At 35.3% G+C, this 24,445-nt stretch overlaps 1 protein-coding gene across 1 annotated transcript in view; it reads right to left on the bottom strand.

The window, feature by feature from the left end:
• Positions 1 to 1,424: 1,424 nt before the first annotated feature.
• Positions 1,425 to 24,445, bottom strand: part of Zc3h12c (zinc finger CCCH-type containing 12C) — a 39,225-nt gene continuing 16,204 nt past the window's right edge. The window contains exons 4-7 of the mRNA XM_033763946.1: positions 12,764 to 12,903; positions 7,303 to 7,537; positions 5,040 to 5,146; positions 1,425 to 4,417 (exon numbers count right to left, since the gene is read on the bottom strand). Of these exons, the coding sequence (XP_033619837.1) occupies positions 3,021 to 4,417; positions 5,040 to 5,146; positions 7,303 to 7,537; positions 12,764 to 12,903 (1,879 nt within the window). The 3' untranslated portion in view covers positions 1,425 to 3,020. The remainder of the gene's footprint in view (positions 4,418 to 5,039; positions 5,147 to 7,302; positions 7,538 to 12,763; positions 12,904 to 24,445) is intronic.

Genomic DNA, 24,445 nt, shown 5'->3' with positions numbered 1-24,445 from the left:
AACATTTATATAATTAGTAGGTCACTGACAAACTCTATCAGGATAGAGATCATAAAAATGAGGCTGAAAATATCTGCATCACATGCAAAAATAAGGGCCAGTATTTGGCCAGTTGAGTGCTACTCCCAATGGACCAAGATATAGAGACAACAGACTGTCTAATTACTTTAAAGTATAGTCAACTGTCGATTATTCAGGGGCAGAATATTCCAGTCTGAATCATCTTTCTATCAGCTGACCATTTTTGGCAACTTCGTTACTTATTAACATATCTCTTTCGGGTTATGTATTAGCAGGTCTGGTAAATAGGGATTAGGGACTAGGAAGAAAGTTGTGGCTCAAATAAAGGGTTTGCAGCCAGCTATGGATTTAATTTATAATGGACTCCTCTTACTTATTGCTTTAGATAACAAGAATTTGCTGTACCTAAAGTCAGCCTATCATCTCATTCTTAAGCTCTGAAAATAATGTTGGTACTTTAGAAAAAAAAGGGTGGAGGACAAATTGTCCTCTTGACATAAGAAAACTGCTATTTCTTAATGTACAACTAATTACATGGAACAATTTTGTTGTGAGAGGTTCAGAGATACTCACTTCAGTACACATGATGGCAGGTTATGTTATTTTCCAAAAAATAATAATAAACAACCAACTAAAAATAATAAGTCAAATTTAAAGTCATATTCATTTAATGTAAGATCTTATTTGAAACCATTTAGTAAAGTTTAGCAATCTTCAAATAATTAAAATGTTAACATAAAAAAAGCAAAACCTACACGTATGATTTAGAAGTGATTTCATAGTATAACAATCGTAAAATATGACTAAAATTAAAGGTAATACAGGTTGGTAACCCTATTTTTGGCACTCATTTTGCCTGTGCATTTAAACTTTTTCTATAGATAATGCATGACAAAAATCAAGAACAATTTCACAAGTGAGTAGGGTCACTCTTGGACAGACACCATTCAAAATGGTTTGTGTGGCATCACCCGCATTATCTTTGGGTGCAGATGCGGGCCACGCTTACTTCAAGCACAACAGCATTAATTGTGTAGAACACCACTTTCCTGAATTAAGTTTGCTGAACATGGTTCAGATTATTGGATATGTCAATATGCACAATGCCTTTTAGAAGCATTTACTGTATACCCAAATCCTACTTCATGCAACACACAGTGTCACACAAGTAGTGGAAATGTTATCCTCGTCAAAGATGCTTGGACATTATTTTTCAGGCAGCATTTTACCTTTATTTTAGTAAAGTTCACACTAGATAAGTTTTAGAAGAAAGAAAATGCCAATAAATTTAATGTTTTAATATATTATATAAAACTAAGACAGACACTTTTTATTTACCTAAATTGTTACTTTTATTTTCTACTCTATTAATAATAGACTTCAATTTTATTTTAAAAATTTGTATTTAAATAAGGGATAAAATGTTGCCCAAAAGTCTAATCGTAGTTACACATTTGTGTTTTTAACTAGATCTACAAATCAAAATAGTTCTTATAGTTAAAAAGATACAATTTGTATCAACAGTAAAAGGTACTTTCTGGTTTTTCAGGGCTTTACTTCAAACTGTAGCATGCAGAATAACCCAAATGACTAGAACATCCAAGCAGACTACAAAAACAGATCTGAATGTGTGTATTACACTATGTAAAATTCAGTCTGGAGAAATAGTCAAGTTACATCAGTCACACAACTGTCTGCCACTAACTGCAAAATCCATTTTATAATCTGCAGAAGTGTAATTGCAATAAGCAAAACCCAAGAGTTTGAAACCAGAAATATCCCTTACTAATACTAGAACAGACAGTAGTCTGTATCTAAAACTACACTATTTGTGGCAAGAGTCTGGCCTTAATAATATAACAGGCCCCCAAAAAACTACCTTCAGGAAAATGGAAAATATACAATATCTTACAAAAATTTTAAGTTACCATTTACAACTCCTCCATCACTATTTCTATAGTGCAGTATCAATAAATGTTGCATATCCTCAACACATAAAACCATCTCAGGCCAGCCTTGATAAATAGCAGGAAAGCTAGAGTATATTAAATATAAAATTGCATTGAGAATAATTAGATTCATTAAAAACAGGCAAGTACTGTGAAAGGGTTATTTATCCAGTATTGTTGTGCCCCCAAACAAAAAACAGACATTAAAAATACAGATTAACGAGAATCTAGGAATTCAATTCCATTTATGTAGAAGCACATCCGAGCTGGATAACAAAGCTCTTTTGCCTTATTCATTAAAAAAAAAAAATGGAAACAATTTTTTTTCCATTGATTGCATCTGCTTCCTTTTAAATTGACCATTAAATTAACTAATTTCTTATCAGGAAAAAATCCAAACAAAAATAAAACAATAAAAGTGCCATATTGTAAATCATTCTAACATATATGTTACCCATTTCAACATAAATTGGTAACGTAGATTTTGTTTAAAATATAAAGTCAGTGCTGTAGTATATTTTTTTTCTATAAATAAGGATTATAGGACAAAGAAGCCCACTTTCCCCAAACAAAAATAACTTAAAAAGCTGTAAAAGATTCTAATTAAGCTTGAATGAAAAAATATTTTGCTGGGTCCGGTCAAAGGTTCCACATTCTGAAGGTATTGTAATTGCTTGCAATTGAAAGACAAACATCAAGTTAATAAAACATGAAACAAGAATAAAAAGTGCTGCATATAAACCCCTGATGCACCAAAGATTAATATCAAAGATCACAGATACATCTATTAAATCAAACTGGATAAACTTCCAGCCAAAGATATAGCTTTAAAAAGGAAATGTTAAAAAAAAGTTTGAATGTAAAGCAATCCCGTGATACTTCCACCGTGTGGGGCTGTACATACAGATTCCATGATACAGTATTTCACATAAATGGATACTATATAACCTCCTTGCTGAGAAGGAGATCACATATGCTATTGTAGCAAACCTCCCTCAGCATTTGAGCTGAACAAAAAAACTACTAAACACCACAAAGATGCATCATCTTTCAATAACCCAGCTGTGATTTCTCCACCAAAATGGCTGCAGCGAGTTGCTGGGCATCTGTCATGTGAGGATTCCTTTTCATGACAATCCTCACAAGGTCAGGTGGGAAGATGTTGCACAAGTTGATATAAATTTTCTCTCGGTTGTCTTGGTACCTTGGAGGCTCTTGTGGCATTCCACAGTATGGTATTCGCCAGGTGGGCTCCTGCTGTTCAGGCAGGCTTTGGAAGGTAAACTGCTCATAACATGGTGGTGTAGAGTTATCAGGTAAAGAGTAAGTCTGCCGATACCCATATGCATCCACCCCATAACTTGGCCTATCCCAGCTTCCCAGCCCTTCATGGCGGGAGTAAGGCTTTCTTTGTCTTGAAGGGGAACTGTCATAGAGTCGAGAGTCGGAAATGCTGTCTATTCTTGTGGCCATTAAGGATCGCCCTAGGTGCGGTGCCTTAGAGTGTGCTGAACTTGGAGGAGAGGGGTATTCACCAGGACAACTGGACCGGGCACCCACAGCGGGGTGCTGCAGATGCATAGCCAAGTGTGGAAGAGGAGGCTTGTGATGGAACTTTGGTTCTTCATGACTATAACTTTGCACTCTGGTCAAGGGGTCGTGGAAGCTCTGCAGGAAAGCCTGGGAATTAAGGCGGCTGTGAGGGTGCATGTGTTGACACTTCAAATTTTCTTCTAGCTGTGGGTCAGGAGAACTGACATAGGAGCGGTCATTGTAACCTATGTAGGAGTCACTACTCCCACAGCTCATGCTCCCTTCACTGCTGCAATCAGAAGCTACAGAACTTATTCTATAATCTGTATCTAATGAGAAACGCCTTTCAGGACTTCGTGGGCCTGAGATACTCAGATTCGAATATGCATTCAACATGGAATAATACCCAATGTCAACAGGTGAGTCACATTTTGGATACTGTTCATAAGGCATTGGCGTTCCATGATTTTTGGTTGCCATCATCATTGGAGGATATTGTCCCTGTGGTCTTTGATCCTGAGGTGGGAAATGAACTTCAGATGGAAGGCCATTGCTTAAAGATGTAGTGCTTTGGGGTTTTGCAGTAGAAGTAGCCGGTATACTAACTAAGGAAGGTACAGACCTGGTTTCCAATTTGTTTTTGGTGGGAAGCTTTTCCTCTAGGTCTTGGTAAACTTGAGTCCTTATGCTCGGATCTGATTGCCTCTTTGGAGCACCTCGTTTGCCATCAGAAGTGCTATCAGCTTTAGTGCTACAAGGAACACTGTTGCTTTTTACCAGTCCTCCTTCATTTGCAGTTTTGGCTGCTGTATTTCTAGACATGGCACGAAGTTCATCAGCCACTGACCTCTGAGGCTGACTGCCCCTTTCAGGATGATAATATTTGCACTTGTGTCCATAGGTACACTTCTTTCCTATGAAGAGTAAAATTAGTTAGGCAAAGGAGCATACCATCAGATCCTGAAAAGTCAGCATGGCACTACCATTTTAATTTATGAAAGCAACAAAGGCAGAAGCGGGAGATGAGTTAAGCACTACTCTTTCTCATTCTTGAGAAGTGTTACTTTTCAGTCTGTACTTCCTTACCATCAAGGGCAGTAAGAAAGTTGGTTAAATGATCACTTCCACAGGTTCTGGCTAATACTCCCATTCTCTTAGTTCATACCTGCCTCTTCTTTCAGCAGGACTTTATAATCAGTATAAAATTTTCTTCTGAAGAGTAACCGTACTGCTGTATTGTGATAAAGCCACATTCATCTGATTTGTGAGAATTCTAAATTCTGATCCCACTAAAACTAATTTCAGGCAGAATTTACTGAGTTTCAAACCATATCTTAATTCGGGAAAATGCATGTATATTGAGCCCAAGTGATTAAAAATAAATGCTTATTTTTCACAGCTAAAACATTTTCTTAAATTACAATCAAGAGAACCATGTAATATGTCATCCAAATTTTAAATGTTTGTTTTTATTAACAGAAGTTTAACGATATATTATATCCTAAGGGCAAACATTAAATATCCATAAAAAGTTACCATATGGACAAGGCTGCTTTTTGTGTTCAGGAACAATAGGTTTCTTCCTTAGGAAATTATCTAGGCTTGGGCCATGTCTGCCAAGAGGGTCATCCGGGGGCATGAACCTGTTCCAGAGATAATAAAGAAAAAGATATCTAAGTAGGAGGCTAATAACTAATTCTAAAGATAGTACAAAGATTTATTCACTCTAAAGTACATTTTTGAAATTTTAATCCAAGTGTTTTGATTCAAAGGATAAGGAATATTAGTACACAAAGTACTCCTTCTTAATGAAGGCAAAATAAAATGTTTTGAGTTGTACTTAAATTTGTTTTAATTCAAATCAGTTTTTTTTTGGTACCAGGAATTGAACTCAGAACCTTGCTCTTGTGGGCAGACAGCAGAATCACTAAGCTAAATTCCCTGGCCCTCCATCAGTTTTGACCTAGCATGTTCTAATTAATTATTTTTTTCCTTTCGGTCTTGGGATTTTATAAGAATTTTAGGAAATAATTACAATATTATTACAATGTAATTAAATAATTACAATAATAATTACAATGTTAGGAGCACTCTGTATAGACATCAATATTGTGAAGTAGTATGGAGTAGGTAGGGAGAGTGGCAGAACAGCTGAGGAAGGCAAAGGAGAGGTAGAATGTAATAGGTAGACAGAGACTTGCCAGACATCCATTATGTGTCGGATACTTTACACACACAGCTTCATTTTGTTGTGAGGAAAATCTCACAAAGTATTAGCTCCATTTTATAGGTTAATAAGCTTTTCTGACTTAGATGCAGAAGAATTAAGTAACTATTATCTAACATCTCATAGCATAGTCAAGATTCAAGTGTATCTGAAGTCTATTCTCTTCCCACTACAGTAATGGGATTCTAATCTGAGATAAAAAAATCTTAATGAAGTAAGTTTATTATTTTGGATTGAATGTCCAGTGGAGGAAAGCATTAATAATGTGCATAATGAATAAGGGTACGACTAAGGAATTTTACTACTCATTATGTTACTGTTTGAACTTGAAATAAACCCAAGTATTTACCCACAAAATAAGAATAATGTATATACTCTTAGGGGAGTCAAATATTAGGGGAGCCTAATAACACTTAGCAAGTACAATGCTATTATAAAAATAATATGGCAAGATTAAGAGAAACAGAAGACAGTCATTCAATCTCACAACTTTAATAACATTTTATTTTGTTATCATTTTATGCTGTCTTTTTAACATACCAATATTTTTCCATGTTTAGTAGCCTTCATAATAATTATTCTGAACTAAATAATATTTCAATAGGATTTGTAAGTTGATTATTGATTTCTGTATATTATGTGTAGTTGCCTTTGAATTATTACAACTATAAATAATATAGTAATGAATGTATCTGGTCTTTCTTTTCATTGTATTGTCCAAGAACTGAAATTACTGGGTTGAGTGAATAAACATACTTTAAGTTTGATAACCTCTACTAAATTGTACATCGGCTTACATGTATCTTTTAAAAATTAGTGTATGCATGCAGTACATAATGTTCACACTCCTTGTGAGGAGTTGGTACGTGTACACGACACTTCTTCCTTTTCATCCCTCTCACTTCCCTCCTTTACCCCTCCATCCCTCCACCTGTCCCTTGATGCCCTTCCTCTCTTTTTGTTCCCTGTGTCTGTTGGTATAGGTACATGACTCATCTTAATTCCCTTTATCATCCTCTGTCCCTCCCCTCTCTCTCCCAGGCATATACAATATGCTTTTGTGAATTAAACAGATGAGAAAAGTAAACATTTTACATTCAGACTGCATTTTGGACTACCAACAAGTAAACTTTTTCTCCATAGTTATAAACACTTTTCATGAACACCCTTGTTCATGTTATTTGTCCATTCATCAGCTTATATTCTATGATCAAGACTAGAGTCTCACACTGGTACAACAACTTAAAAAAAAAAAACTCATGCACTTAGTAAGCTATCAGGACTCCAAGTTGGTTTATAAGGTGGCTTTCCTGGGGAAGGGGTGAAGATGGAACTTGCCGTTGTCAGCTGTTAAGATTCCTCAGAGAATCTTTGAAGCTTCTGCTACAGGTGTTGTGTCAGTGACTGGAGATCTGCAATTCTCCTGATATCCAGGAAAATTAGTGGGGAAATCAGTGTTGGAAGAAATCTGTCTTAGGTCTAGCTAGTCAGACCAAAAGAAGGATCATGTGGCAGTTGTCTGGGATAGTTACACATGCATTTTCAAGGATTCTATTGCACTGTTTTACTTACTTGTCATTGACAAATGAATACATTAATAATCGCTCATCTATGAACTTCTTCCATTCTGGTTTTTCATTTGCCAAATCCCTGTAGTTATCATTGGATACAATTATACCATCTGACTCAAAAGCCAGCTTGACAATGAACCTGTCATCATAGCACACCACTCGCCTTCCTTGAACTCTCCGGGATGGTGTGAACACGAGGATTTTATCCTTCTCTAACTTGCGTAAAATTTCCTGATCTGCAAGAATAATAGGGGTAAAATTTCAGGAATGAAAAATACATACAACATACATGACAAATCATGCAATGTGAGTTTCTGTATGAATATGCAAAACATTCTGTAGAGTTTCTGTAGAATATATGCAGTCATTCATTTGCTGGTAATTATTTATAATTTAAAGATTTAGCATAATTTATAACTCCCAATGTTTTTCTTTTAGGAATTTCAATAATAAAGACTTTAAAAGTAGTAAAAAAAAAGAAAAATGTAAAAATTGCCACAGGACTAAGAAATTCTGATTCTCATTGCATTAAGCTATTGCTTAAGAGCTGGAGCCACAAGCCCTGGCACCAGAGCTTCGTACATATTCCTGGCACAATGACTTCACAACAAATGAGTAGGGTAAGGTTCAGGTGTGAGCAGACAGGTGTTTTCCTCCCATGATGGTGCATTTTGGGGTTATTTTTTCTAATCAACAGATGTGATGGTCAGAGAATCTGAAAAATATAGTAGAAAGAGGTAGCAAAGGGAACAAAAAAAATTTTTTTTGAGACAGGGTCTCACTATGTAGTTGAGACTGACCTGGAACTCAATATGTAGCCCAGGTTGAACTCACAGCAATCCTCCTGCCTCAGCCTCCCAAGTGCTGGGATTACAGATGTGCGCTACCACGCCCAGCTTGGGAACAAATCTTTAAAAGGAGGCAATAGTCAGTAGTGTTGTTACAGAATTGGTTAATGTATGTGCCTATTTTTATTTATTTACTTATGGGTACCGGGCATCAAACTTGGGTCCTTGTGCTTACGAGGCAGGCAGCAGAGCCACTGAGCTAAAACCCTGGCTTGTATCCTTTCTTTTAAAAAAAACGTAGTAACAAATGTCAGTTGCTAGTTTAAAAAAATTCCATCTCTAACAATTTCTACATAATTACTACATGTTCAGTATATGTACTGTGCTAGGTATCAATGGCAACTAAAGTTAAGAATTACTTCTTCACAAAAGCTTTCTTTACCATCAGACAAATAGGTAAAGCTGGTAAGCAAGGGTGGAACTGTACCATAGCAGAAATTTAATCAGGGATTACAGGAAGCGAAAGAGTGATGTGGTCAGTAGTAATACTGGCGTATGGATTTGAAGATATTTATAACATCTGAGTTCATTAAGAACTTTGGTTTAAAAAGCAAAGCAGGCCAGGCATGTAGCTCAGCAATACAGGGCTGGCTTGGCAAGCCTGAGGCCCTAAATTCAGTTCTCGGTACCAAAACCAAAATGAATAGAAAAGCAAAGCAAAGCGTTAGTGAAAGAAATGTGGACAACAGAATCAGCACCCCACAGTTAAATCTCAGGTTTCACTATTTTCCATATCTGGCAATCCAAATCATATTAAACCTGTTTCTTCCTGTCTGCAAATGCAGGGAACAGGCTATCAAAGTAAATAAACTGACATATACAGACACCTGCCATAGGGCCTGGCAGCTCTAAATAAACACTGTGCTCTTCAACTTAATTCTAATAGCTGTATGTAATTGTTGATCTCATTTAAAAGCCACTGGAAACAAATACAAAATCAAAATCCCAGATTCAATTACAGAGTTTGTCCTATTATAATTACTTTGTGTGTTTCCTTGAACAAACATTTTGAGAACAGGACCCACGTCTCATTAATCTTATATCCATTAATACACAGCATATGGAACACATCAGTGATGCTCAACAAATGTTTGTGGAAGAAATGCATAACTGAGCTAGTCAAAGAGGTGCACTCTGAAGCCTCTGGTTTATTCATTGCATTTTGTTCGTGGGTGATCCAGGGTGATCTACCTTATCTGTGAAGGTATCTCGATATGCCTGAGAAGCATGGCAGCCTAAGTCGTCATCGCATATTGCTTAATTTACATTTCTGGAACAGCTAATGAAGTTGAAAGGGCACACAAATAAATAATCCTAACCTATATAGTTTCAGTACAGCTAGTAAGTCAGAACAGCTAGTGCTTGTTAAGTATTGTTAAATGAACAGAACATTAGTAAAAGTGCTAGTCTGAATCTATAACTAACTTTTTAAAATCAAGTCTTTTTCTTGGTGCATTAAAAGAGTACTGGACTGTTTGATTTATCAGGTGTTATCTGGTTGAGAGTTTTACTCAAGGAAATATTACCTTGGGGGAGAAAACACTTAAAATCCTCTGATAATAGTTCTGGCATTTTTCAAAGTAAACTGCGTGATGATGCATTCCAGAGACCTTGCATACTGGTCTTCTAAAATCAAACTCAGTTACACCTCACACTGTATTACCATTTTCCCTTTTTGATCTCATATTCCTGTCCTGTTCAATACGACTGAAGGTCATTTAAATAAACATTGCTTTTTCTTTTTAGTTTATCACCTCACCCTTGATTATCAAAGTATTCCAAGTTCCCTGTAGAAAATTAGGAAAGTAAATTACTAAGAAGCAGGGAGAAATAAAGACCTTATAAAACCACAGCTCAGAGACAATACTATTAAACAGTTGGTGCATTTCCTTCTAGTCATCTCTGTATTTTTTCCTACTTGTCAATGCATGTATATACACATACAGAAGAGTAAACTCTGACTGTTGTGTTAAAGAACATTTCCCAATAAGAATTCTGCCTAAATATTCTAATATATATTCTACTATATAGATATATGTTAACTTATTGAGCTATTACTCAAATGGAGTGTATAATTTTTTTCATTTTTTTCTCTTCAAAATAATACTACAACAAATATCTTTGGTTATAAATATTTGCCTGAAACTCTGCTTACTTTTGGGGGGACTTCCTAAAATGAGACTAGTAGATCTAAGTATAATTGTCCTTCCTTATTCATGGGGTATATGTTCCAAGATCCCCCAGAACATGCCTAAAAATACATAAAGTAAAAAGCCCTGTATATAAAGATAATAAATTAACACAGGGCTTCTTAAATATTTGTTAAATGAATGGAAGATTAACAAAAGTACTGGTCTAAATTTATAATCTACATATTTTAACTTATTTTTAAATATATACAAAAATAACTATACAGAAATATATATACCAAAATGTTAACAATAATTGCCTCTGAGATGTGGCTTTGAGGTCTTTACTTCTCTCTATTACTTAGGACCTTTCTTTACACACACACACACACACACACACACACTGACACACAAGAGTTTTTTTCCTGTATTCACATATCCATGACAAAGTTCAATTTATAAATTAGGCATAGAAAAGATTAACAGGAATAAAACAGAACACTTATAATAGTACACTGTTAAAAGATGTACTGATTATGGTCTTTCTCAAAATATCTTATTATAGCTCTTATCAACATCAGCATACAGTTTATTTTCTTTCCTTATTGAGAATTCATACCTTTTCACTTAAAGGAAGTATTCTACAGTTTCTGTTTGGCACAGTCCAATTGCCAGCACAACTCTTGAGCTTTGGAGCCATTATTAAGTAAAGTAAGGGTCACAAGCACTACATCCATTAATCTGAAAAGGGTGGGGTACACCTACAGTACTGGGGAGCTGAGCACAGGGATAATTCATGCCTGGGCAGGATGGAGAGGACAGCAGGAGACTTCAGTATGTTACCCAGAACAGTGCTTAATTAAAAATTTATGAACTGTTTATTTCTGGAAGTTTCCATTTAATATTTTTGTACCACAATAGACTTTGGGTAACTATAACTGTGGAAAGAGAAACTTTGAATAAGGGAGGACTACTTTATTACCATTTTAAGATCAAAAGTTTTCCAGAAAGGTTCAAACAATTTATATTTTTACAGAAGTGTATGAGTAGCTTCCTAAGAACTCTGAATATTACAGTTTTTTAAATGCTATTTTGATGGGTGAGAAACAATGGTTGTTTAGATTTTGATTTACTTACTGAGGCTGGACTTTTTACTAGTAATAGCTTTATGTTTGTTATTATGATTTTAAAAAAATCTAAACAAGTATATATATTTTAAAAAGAATTATTCAAACATTTTGGTATTATTGGTTGAATTATGCCAGCTCTCCACTTTGCTTTGTGAGACAGTCTTGCTATGTTCTTCAGGCTAGTCTTAAACTCATGGTGATCCTCTTGCCTCAGCCTCCCGAGTGCTGGGATTACAGGAGTGTGCTACCATGCCCAGCTCTCCACTCTGCACTAGTACATAGGCTATGGCTCTGGACTGTATCATTATTTTCTTGTTCATGTTATTCTAATTTAATTATTCAATAAATGCAGGTAAAAGTCTTTAAAATAATCTTCCCCTTCTGTACATGGTAGGTAGTCTCTTCATTTTTTTCTTTTTTCCTAGTACCAGGGATCAAACTCTGGTTCTTGTGCTTTGCAAGGCAGGCGGTGGAGCCACTGAACTAAATCCCAGCCCTCTTCATTTGTTTTTGATTTGAAAAGTTTTAGAATTTTTCTCATACAGGTTCCTCACAGTTTTTGTTAATACTGGAAGTAAAGAGAAGGATAGGAAGAGGATACTGATTATAAGTCACTAAAGTTGAATAAAATGTTCAACAATAATTACAGAGAACATCTTTGTCTGAAACTCGTATAGGTTAATACAAGACACCAATGCTAATTATTGGAATCTGATCAGTTTCTTCTTCCTGAGGAGACAGAATACGCCAGGATCATACAGTCTTTGTTGGCCTGTAGCCATAAGAGAGCATCACCACCTATCTAATTTCATGTAGCCTATGAGAAAAGTGAGGTTCAAACATACTCAGCATTGCCCAGAGTCCTAAGGCTAGTGAATGGGAAAGTTAGACTAGGTCTGCTGACTCTTAGTGTATCTTTGAAAATAAGTTTTCTTTCTCATTTACTTATTTACTGAATGTTTTGAGAATTGATCCCAGGGCCTTCACACTTTTTATGAGACAGGTGTCTTGGTAAATAGCTAAATTGTTCAGTCTGGGCTTGAACTTGTGTTCCTGTCTCAGCTGCCCAAGGTACTGGTATTACAAGCATTCTTAGCATTCTTGGCTAGCAAGAATTTAAAAAATTCCAAGTCAATGTTTGTAATATAAATGAAGAAACCTGATTTATATAGCAAAGACTACTGTGTATTTAACATAGTAAGACCTTTCCAAACTCAAAAACAACTTTAATTTTACAACCAACAGAATGTTGAAATCACACAGATAAATAAAGAAACATTAAGAATACCTGAGCCAGATGCCTGGACAGGTATTATATGAAACTAGGAACAAACAGCTACCTGTAATGAGCTTACCTGTAATAAGAGCATCAGGCCGGGACTGCTCTTTTCTCCAAGCAGGAACAAAAACTGTAATATCTTTGTGGCCTCTTTCCAAAAACCAATCCACTGCCAATTTTATTCCTCGGCAGGAAAATACTTCTTTATTTCCGTGGCTGAAAGATTATTTTAGAATACTTAAAACACAACAAAATCTAAATTCAATTTAATTAATTCAAGTTTAAAACAGAAATGACCATATAATCACAGTAGTAATAAGAGATTTGAAATTTAAGGTGGAGTTTCATAACTCAGAATGGAATAAGGAAAAATTAACTCAGTTGAAAAATCAAGATCTGTGAGAAAAATTAAGAAAATTAAAATGATCACATGTAGGAGAATAAGGAAAAGTGAATTTTGAAATGTAAGGCTGCAAAGGTTAACCTGTCAGAAAGACACAAGCTCATTTTGGTCAGTGTAGAGAAAAAAGGGCTTCAACTAAAGGAAAGAATTTCAGTCAAGTACAAAGAAGTCACATAGGAAAAAAAAATGTAAAAACAGTGGCAAGGAATACTTATGAATTCCAAAATCCTTTCTTTTCAAGAGTTAATACTTATGAATTCCAAAATCATTTTTATTTTCAAGAGTTCTTATGTGTATACAGTATTTCAACATAAACGATAAATTACATACAAGTGATATGTAAGGTTTATTAGACCAGTGTAAAATTACATACCACATGCTCACTGAAAGGAAAAACATATCCACAATGCATAATCTCATACATATACTTTCCATAACACCAAGTTTTTGTTCAACAATATTGTGTAAAACAAGGATTAATGATGAGGAAAGGGCATTCATAGGATTAGCAGTCTGAGCGCTTAAAAGAAAATGCCCAACTCAGAGTGTAATCATTCAGTAAGTATTTATCTAGCACCAGGCTCTGCTTACACAGCTTAACTTCATAACTCAGTATAACACTTATTCCAATCTCTTTAAAGAAAGAATTCCTGCTTTGAATACAGTCAGTTGCCTTCTTTTTCAGTTTGAGCTCCAAACTTATACATTTTTTCTTATACATTTCTTATATATATTTTTCTTCTATGAATAGGAAGGGCTAAATAAAATAATGTAGGCAATGGCCTTTTTAAACTTTAGCATAAATCAAACATTAGGCATACTAATATATTGTTCTAGGATCCCCATCTAACACATGGTAACTGTTTTTAGTACAAAACAGAAATGAAGTCATTTGCTTTGCAGATGTCAAAGGCTCAAATGCAGGCTACCTGTGGTTCCACAGACCTATCTTAATGGGTCAGAGCAAGATGAGAAGTGAAATCAGATGCATGTATGTGTCAGAGAATGGGATAAAGAAAGGGTGAGTTGGAAGACACATTTTCTAGATGAGAACAAGGCCTGAGAGCCTGCAAATGCTCCAGCAAAAGTTATAAAGTGATGACACATTTCATAGGAAACAATGAAATTTAATCAGTCTTCCGAAAGATTATAGAAAATGGTGTCTCTTCAGAGAACATATATAGCGAATATTCCTAAATATACAACTTGTAAAAATATTAATATATTTTTACTTTACACCAGTGCTTTGAAATCTATTGTGTTATGCTTTGTAGTAAACTAATGATAATTGGTTTACTGACAGTTGACAATTTAATTGCTCTGGCATTTTCTTTTGGGCAATTTCATTTCTTAAGGGCAACTGTCACATTCACTCACTCTAGATGTCATCTATTTAAAAGAGCTTCCATAAAATGTGTACGAACAGTACACCCCCTTACAGACTCTACAGATGCTCAAATAGGAAGTTGAACTATGAGATTTCAAAAATAAAGGTGAACTGCCCATCAACTGCAGAATGGATAAAGAAGATGTGGTTTTTCTATAAAATGGAGTACTACTCAGCCATTAAGGACAAGAAACTATAGAGTTACTTATAGCTAAATGGATGCATATTGACTTCATACACTTAAGTGAAATAAATAGGACACACACGTGTAAATATCAAATAATTTATCTGGTGCGAAAAACTAAAGTGTAAATAAGATCCAAATTGTATAACTGATAATGTGGAATACAAAGAAAGGGCAAAAGGAGTAGGGGAAGTGGGAAGAATAGGGGAAAGGAAAGAAGGGAAAAGGAAAAAAATATGAGAAAAGGAAAAAATGGAAACAAAATCTTTGTTAATAAGGAGGGGTGGAGGAGGTGAAGGGAGGGCAGGGGATGGGGAAAAAATAAGAACCAAGATACATCATGTAAAGGTACAAGATCCCAATGATGAATGTAACTGTACTGTATACCTAAAATGTACCGATAAACTTAATGGGAAAAAAGAAAGTTGATTCTCATTATTTTCTCCTCTCCCTCCACAAAGTCTTACAGAGAGAAAACAGACAGACATGATGATGAAACACTGCACATGTGAATGGTAAATAGAAAAATGTACAGAGCCGGAGTTTCTGAGCAGATGACCCATATCTATGTCCAATCTTGTTAACTGAGAAAAAAAATCCCCCATTTACTTAAGCAACTATAGTCACATTTTCTTTTTGCATCTGAACACGTCCTTAACTGCTACATGAAGCATATAAAAAATCAAAAGAAAACTGGCACAGGGCTGGGGATGTAGCTCAGTGGCACCACAGCTGCCTGGCAAGTACAAGGTCTTCAGTTCGATCCATAGTACTGGGGTGGGGGGAACTGGTACAGCTATATTAATCTTAGTGCTTTAAACAGAAAGATTAGTGATAAGAAGCTATTATATAATAGTAAGAAAGGAACAATTCACAGTAAGCCATAGAAATTCTGAAAACTATGTTAGTAAAACAAAAGATCCCAGGATTACTAGATGAAATTAATAAATCCATAAACATACAAACATATTGACAAATGAAACAGAATACATTTGTTTGTTTCTCTGTATTTTGAGACAGGGGCTCACTCTGTAGTTGAGACTAACCTGGAACTCACTATGTAGCCCAGAATGGTCTTGAACTCACAGCCATCCTCCTGCCTCAGTCTCCCGAGTGCTGGGATTACAGGCATGCACCACCACACCTATCTTAGAAACATTTCATAAGACTTTAGATGATAGGAATAATCAACTACAAGCTTAATCTAATGGACAATATCCTTCAAAATTAGAAAAGGTGGCACATGTCTATAATTCTGACTACTGTGACATCTTAGGTCAGGAGGATTGCAAGTATGAGGTCAGCCTAGGCAATTTAAAAGCCTCGTGTTTTTTTTTTAAAGGGCCAACACATATGTAGCTTAGTGGTAGAGTGCTTTCCTAACTTGCCACCAGTTTTGATTTTAAAGGCAAAGATATGAACAGTCAATTCACAGAAGAGGAAGCACAAATGACCAATAAACATATGAAAAGATGTTCAATAGTAGAGAAATGCAAACAAAGCCAAAAGGAGACACTACATTACACTCGTGAAATTGGTAAAAATAAGTCTGCAAACACCAGATGTTGCCAAGAAAGTGTGAAAGTAGGAACTCATACGTTACAGGTGGGAGTGTAAATTGGTGTAACTATTTGGGAGAGTCATTTGGCAATGCTTTATAAAAGTTGTAGGCATGCTTTCTTGAAAACATAGCAATTCTACATCCAGGTAGAGTAAAATCTTACAGTAATCTGAAATTGCACTTAATGCAATTAGCAACTGGCTTTCATCCTCTGCCCAGCTTTAGATTTCACATGGCACATGCTCATGCTTCTGTCTCCTACAGGGAAAGGGAAAAAAGTAAGCACATGGGGATGTACACAGCGGTGAACCCTGAATCTCTAAGATTTCCCCAGCTATCCCCACCTTTGTCTCAAATCAGGCAAAAAAAGTTGCATGATAACTAAGGAATCCTAAAATGGTTGATGTTGTCTTGGTTGTCTCTGTTAGTCACCAAGTTATCCTTAGTAATATTTAAGCCTCAGCAGACAACCATCAGGTAGCTCTTGCAAATGGGACTTACACTAGGAGAGATTTGGGGAGACTGCGCTTAATCTAACATTACAAAAGCATGTTGAAGGATGTGACTAATCACATGTGCCAGATACAATATAATGGGCAACTCTAGGAGGTACTAATAAAGAATGACAAATCAGACTGTTTGATAAAAATAATTATGAAAACCAGGATGTTAGAGTAAGTATAATGCAGCTACTGATGCAAATTAACTATATTTTGACTATTAAAAAAGAAACTTTGTTTTCATTCCTTTTTTTTGATACTGGGGATCGAACTCAGGACCTTGTGCTTGCAAGGCAGATGTGGTGCCACTGAGCTAAATCCCCAGCCCTGTTTTCATTCTTTATTGAGAGGAAAATTCAATAAAGATGTATAGCTACTTCTGGGATCTATGCATGCATTAAGGGTTTTATCCCTTCAATATTAAAATTACCTAATTCTGTATTTATAAATTAGATGTTCCACTGAACAAAAAAATTTTTTTTATCCTGTTAGGGTTTAAATCTAAAATGCTCCATAACAGTTTCATGTAGTCAGAGGTGGGTCTTTTGGTAGGTGATTGCATCATGGGGGAACATCAGCGGATTTATTTAGTGACGAGTTCAGCAGCTCAATGTTTTTAAGACATGGACTCTGGTGAGAAGAGGTGGGTCACTGGGGACATGTCCTGAAAGGGTGTATTGTTGTACCTGCCCCTCACCCCTACCCCACTCCAGCTCTGCTTCCGGGCCTCCATGACGTGAGCTTTCCTCCACCAGGTCCATTCACTATGCTGTTTCTGCGTTCAAGCCAGGTGACCATGGACTGAACCCTCAAAACTGTGAGATGAATTAAACCTGTCTTCCTTTAGGTTGTGGGTACTGGATATTTTGTTCCAGCAGTGGGAAAGCTGACTAATAAATATTACAATGATTTAGCAATAAGGATGGTAGGTGTACTTTAACTGAATTATTCTGTTAGGTGAATTTGTTTTGACGATTTGTGGCTACCTTGGATTAGGCAAGAGACATAGATGTTTGCTAAAAAAAAAGTTCCCTTCCAACTATTTTGGCACAATGGGATCGAGTTCCTAGGGAAAGTTCCAAATCTACACTGAATCACTAATAGTGTGAATCACTACTGAGCAAAACGGGTAATATGAACTTGAAGTTCCTATCTTATTCACCATTGGTTTACAGTAGAAACATATCAGAAGCCCAGAATGTTGTCAGTAGGTCTCTTTCTTAAAACTAAAAGTTTTATTATTTTACTCTTTCATTTTAGAATAGGTATACCTACAAAAATCCTGCTTTACAATGGCCAGAGAAAGGTTCATTTGAAGTACACAAATTGGTGTATTGATAGATTCTTAGAAAAATCTTATTCGAAATTAAAGGATTATTGCTATGTCTCGATACTATATTAGCTTTCATGAAGTGAGAGAGAACTGGACAGCCACAATGGGTGAATTAACAAAATGAGGGAAGAGATTAAGAAGAAATTGAGGTTATCAACCCTTCTCTGCTGTTGCTTCATATGCTACTTCTGCTTCTCAGTCTGGAATTTAGGAGTAGGGTGACGATCTTTGGATGGATGGATGGTTATCAAAGGATGTCCAGTCTAGAGATAGCTTCCTCTTGGAAGGGGAAGAGTTGGAGTCTTATCAGAATATTTGAATATGGACTCCATCTCTAAGACTCGCCTACATTTCACAAACAAAACAGAAGAGCAGAAATGATGAAGAGGAAGTAACAAGTTTAAGAATGTGGAGAAGAGACTCTAAATAATTAGCCTTAGGTTGGCAAGTGGTTGCTCTGGCAACTTGGAGAAAAGGGAAAGCAAGAGTCAGTATGCCAAACAGCAAAATAAAACTATAATCCATATAATACACCTTATTTTTCAACTCAGTGTGAAGAACATTGGTCCCAGCCCTTTTGAGCTCCTGTAAATCAAATGCTTTTGTAAGTGACCAGGAGTGCTAATACCATATGGGGTAAGAGCACATAGACACTATTTCTCACCTGATACTACCAACTCTAAAAGTTATTTTCTAGTGCTGTGGAAAGGGCTACAAATATTTGCTGAGGTGTTTTGTAATGTTTTCAGTTTACAGCCCTATGCAAGAGGAGGTACAGCTGCTGGCTGCTACATGGACTGTTTCTTCTGGCTGACTATGGGAACAGGCAAGACAGAAGTAAATTATAATACCCCTCATAAAGCTGTGCCATGGCCTCAGGAAGCTAACTATCTCCTTGAACAACCTGCCTGCATCTCTTTCCTTGTTAATCTGTTTTGAGGCACTGCTGATGGCAGTCTTTGAAATGTTTCTGTAGGAGGTAATCTGGTAGAAATTGCAATGCTGCTGCTGGATGAGCCTCCTACTGATTTTAACCAGTAGTTCTTTGAGACAAATTAGTGAGGACAGATTTAGGACCAGAACAGAATAGACTTTTAGCCAGGTGTGGTGGAACATTCCTGGAATCCTAGCACTCAGGAGGCTAAGGCAGGAGGATCACTGCAAGTTCAAGGCCATACTGGGCTACATACTGAGTTCAAGGCCAGCCTCAAAATACAGTGAGACCCTGTGTTAAAAAACAAAAACAAACCCCAAAAGCAAAAAACAAAACAAAACAAAAAAACAAACAAAAAAGACCCTCCCAAAAAACCAGAATAGTCTTTTACTCTTCTCTACTTTTGTGAAACCCTTGTTACTGGGAATACAAGCATAAGTAACAAATGCATTTGGATGGTAAAGATAGGCATGTTTCTCAGGTATTGGCAACAGCATAGTTTTGGGGAAAACATGGAGAAAGATAAAGAAGACAAAAAGAAATTTAAGACTGCGATGTTACTTGCTCAGTTAAAATGAGTCACAATAGGAGCAAAGTTCTTTCTGGGAACACCAATAATTAAGAGTTCTCTAGGGCTGAGGATTTAGCTCAGTGGTTCCACTGCCTTCCTTGCAAGTGCAAGGTCCCAAGTTCAATCCCAGGTACAAAAAAAAAAAAACCCAAACCAAAACAAGAGTTCTCTTATGGAAAAGCCAAAAGGCCACTACCCTAAGAAGCAGGACACTGGAAAAAGGGAGGGGCTGGAAGAGAATGAGGAAGATGCAAATGATGTAATCCAACCGTGAAGCTTTAGTACCTCCTCAGGAGACACTTCCCACCAGGAAATAGAATGGGAAGAAAATTGCAAATGATGCAAAGCCAATGATCAGAACTGTCACAAGGAGCTTCAAAGCTGGGAAAGAAAGAACTTCATACATTACTTGTGCTTCCTGCCTTAATTTTTTCCTTTCTTTTGAATGCCGAAGTTTGCAATTTATCCTGACCTTTCTTGTTTTACTTAGGCCCAGAAAAACAAGCTATGGATTTCACTTGACAATCTTCTACTTTTCTTTCTCTTATAGTTTCATGAGAAAATAGGTCCTTTGTTAGAAGCACTTTCAATTCTCCTTGATGCCATCTGTTTTGTGGGAAAGAGACCTACTGTTTGAAGTAAGGTTTACGATATTCTGTATGCCAGGGAGAATATTTTAGAAGTTTCTGGGAGACAAGGCACCTGAGCTGGTGAATACATGCTTATTTTATTGACAGTATGTGCTGGGGGTTGGGGGAGTATTCCATGCTATGGCCCAAATTTAGAAGAAGAACAGTAGTTAATTAAAGGTAACTACAATATCACATGGAAAAATAAATCACTAATTCAGTTATTGAAACTTTCTGAACAAATTTCTGTAATTCACTACAGAGCTCATGTTAAACAGTAAGGCAAAGCAAATTTGCAGGTGAGGCTGTAACGAGGACTACTAAAATTTGGACTGGGTTACTTAGAGCCTTTTTACTTCTATCCAGGGATGTCTACTCACAATTTTGGACATACAGAACAATCTATGACCTAAAAAAGTGGAAAACAAGGGGAACTAAGATGAACACTAATCATCTTGACTAGTAAACATATTCTTCATAATATTTTCACTACTCTGTAAGTTCAATTTTTCATTGCCCTAAGATTACCTTTAATTTATTCATATTTACTACTGTAGTATATTTGAAAAATACATAAATTCTACTTTTCTATCTTCAACAGAAAGGCAATTCCTAAGAAGTCAAAAGAATGCAGTGTTTGCTATATCCTCTTGCACCATAAATAACTGTCACTGGAGAATAAAAATACACTTCATTATTAATGCCTTCAAATTAGTCACCCATACTGGTTAATAGGTGCATTTTGTAATACAGTTTTATAATAAAATCTCAGGGAACCACATATTTTAGTGCATTTATCTCGCTCTATAATCTTGAAGAGGAGACAATGGGTCAACCACTCTCTCTGCCTTATCAAGCAAATGTAATTTCACATATTGTAATCTTTTCAGTTATACATTACAAATACCATTAAGTAGATTAACCACAGGACAGGAAGCTATAATTTTAGAATTATAACTGTTGTCTTGCAGTGCTAGACCTGAGGAATTATTAAAGATGTAGAGGAACCTGAAAAAGGAATGAATGAAAGAATCTAAGAAAAAGACTGCCTATTTTTAAGACTTTCTGTGACACTGAAAAGGAGAAAAGAAAATCTTTTAAATTATCACTTTATTTCATCAAATTTCAATTTAGTAGTTTTCATAAAATTTTTATAAGGTAAATAAGAAATTACAGGTACTTTACTTTTTTTTCTCCTTTATTTCTAAAATTTAAGTAATAAGATTACATGATGAAAAGCTATTCTTAAAAAGTGTCTTTATAACATCTACAATCTAACTACAAAGACTGTATTTAGAATGGCAATTTTAATACTCCAAGTAGAGGTGGCTTTTCAAGGATAGGCCAGTAGAGTGAAAATAAGAGTTGCAGGAACCACATGTAAGTTTAGTCTTTCATTTACAATCTTTCTGTGTGATACTGGGCAGTTCTTATTTCTGAAACTCAATGTCTCATTTTTTCAAATGAGGATGACCCTACCTTCCCATCCACCATATAGTATTGTGAGAAGTGAACAAAGTATATACTTAAAAGCCCAGTAATGTCTGACATATAGAAGGCTTCAACGAATACTAATTTCTTTACTTTCTTATGTGCTGAGTCTAAATGTTTAGAAAATGGGGAAATATTTGATTCAGAATAAAACCCTAAAAATAACTTTGTTTAACAGGTTTAATCCCAGCAAAGAATATACTGACTTTCAGAGCAGTAAGTTTGATACATAGAGATCACTAAAGAGTTTCGGTTTTTCAAAAGAAACAATAATAAAAAAGAGATAAAGGTAATCAGGAGACTAAAAGAGACAGCCAAATGTTTTTCTATAACCTATTTTTTATTTAAATAAAAAATTGACTAATAAGTTTGTTATATGTTAAAATGTACTTCTATACAATATCCTCCATTGGAGGATTAAAGGATGAACTATAAAACTTCTAAGGCTTCAGTGGGTCATTATATTAAGCCAATGGGTCCTAGTAGTATCAAGGTAAGGACACAAGTTAGCAGGGTTACTTTCAGTGGACAGAAAAAAAATATAAAGGTTAAAACATATCTTTTGAAACTAGAAAACAGTATTTGAATCTTTAATAGAAAAGCACTTCAAGTTTATATATAGTTAACTTATTTATATTAGAGAAATTCAGGGTATACTGAATGTTAATCACAGAATAACAGTAACATAATAATGTTAATAAGTAGTTGACAAACACTATATCATTAATATAAAGCCTAGGTGCTCTCCATATATTTGGTGAATTAATTTCACTTTTTCTTCAAATTTTAGGCCTGATTATGGATAAACCATGTTGGACATAGGAAAGTAATAGATTTTAATTTTAAAGAACTCTTCAAAAAATAGCTTTAAGACCTTCATTAGTGCATTTTTCAGTGCTTAATAGTTGTTAAAAAGAAATTCTCCTATGTACCTTAATCAAGGGGAAGTGTAGCTGGCTACTACCTTCAACATGAAGTATAGAAATAAGATAACATTTTACTTTCTATCACTGCAGTCCAATTAATTTTCATACTATATTTCAGAACATGTAATTGATTCCATATTGCTGGCTCATGGGCATTTAGAGCTTTTTCTTTGGAATTAAGTGTTCCTAATTGTTTACTTATTTAGGCGTGCTTATTTTGTTCTTCATAGCTACTCAGTCTTACTGTTTTTTAAAATCTCTTCCAATATAGCAACATCACTGTGAATCTAAATGTAGTTCTCTGGATATTAAATACTAAACAGACAATCCAAACAGCAAATTCATGTGGCTATAGAACATAACCAAATTTTGATCAATGTTTGTATCAAAGTTGTGCTCCAAACAGAAACTCCATGGCATAGCCCAGTGCAATTTCTGGGGATCAGGGCAGGGAATTTTTCAGTGGGCAAGAAAGTACTTTTACACTCCCCAATTCAAACAGAACTCTACTTTTGCTTGTTTTAAATAATGGGTTTCTACTATTAAAAGTGAAAAGTTGTTGATATAGGATAATGAAAATATCAAATTACTACAGAAATCTAATATAAAATAATTATAACCTTCCAGTTGGTTATGAACATAACAGGAATATTGGAAAGGGGTAAAGAAAAAGGTATTCTTCACCTTATAAGGTCCATGATTTGAGACAAAATTAGTAAGCTAATTAGGAAGCTTATCTAGATCCAAGTGGCTCACTGATCTGAAGATGGCAAAGAAAAACATATCTGCTAAGCAAATATACCATTTTTTTTTTACCAAAACTAGAAAACATGGACTCTAACCACTCTTTCCCATTTCTTATTGTTGATAACACTGTATTTTGTGATTAACTTAATATGCAATAAGATTACTTTATATGCAATAAGAAGCAGTTGTTTTAGTTAACTTTTTAAATGAGCACACTGGAGATAACAGGAAATGTACTGTGTACTAGTTTATCAAAATACCTGATACTGAAAACAACTAGAAGTATATACTTAAAGATATATAGAGAGATATATTGGAATATAACTAATATGTCTTTGTCAGGCCCCATACTGATATAATTTAACAACAAAAACAAAACTAATTCTGAATCTCTGATTCCTTTCAGAGTCACTAAGGATTTTCTTTAAGAACAGTCAGAGAAATGAGACACTGCCAACTAACCTGTAAGTAATAACTGTGACATTCACCTAAAGGGAAATTAAGCCATCTTTTAATTAATGTTACTTATAGTAAGTACATAAAAAATTCCATTGAGAGGCTGTTCAATATATAAACCACATATTTTTGAACTAAGTCTTTGAAATATGGTATGTATTTTACACTTACAGCATTTAGACTTGATATATTTCAGGAGTTCAACAGCTATGGTACCAAGTAGTTACCATACTGTGTCATGCAGGTCTACTGCACATAACTTTGGTATATTTTTGTTGAAGGAGCCAAAAACAAATTTTAATGCATTCTAGCATTTTTAAGTCTTTCTTGTAGGTTAAACACACAGAGTAGGTGAACAAGAAGATTTTTAAGCTCTAAGTCAGTAGTGTACTTAAATAATAAATACACAACATGATAGCAAACTAACCAATCAACTAAACCCAAATAAAGCTAGGCAAGACTGCCTTTAAATAGGAAGAAAATGTTCAAATGGGAAGGGGATCAAGGCAGGGTTGGGGGAAGCAAGGGCAAAGGAAAAACAAAATAATAAAAGGAAAAAAATGGAAGCTTTCGTAAGTGGTATGAGAAAGAAGGGTCAAAGAGGGGAGAGGAAGGGGAAAAAAGGAAGAATCAAGA

Source organism: Fukomys damarensis, unplaced genomic scaffold, assembly GCF_012274545.1.
Source record: "Fukomys damarensis isolate Sample0158 unplaced genomic scaffold, DMR_v1.0_HiC HiC_scaffold_16, whole genome shotgun sequence".
Lineage (NCBI taxonomy): Eukaryota > Metazoa > Chordata > Mammalia > Rodentia > Bathyergidae > Fukomys > Fukomys damarensis.
The sequence above is the reverse complement of the archived record's forward strand: the minus strand, read 5'-3'. Positions and strand labels throughout refer to the sequence as shown.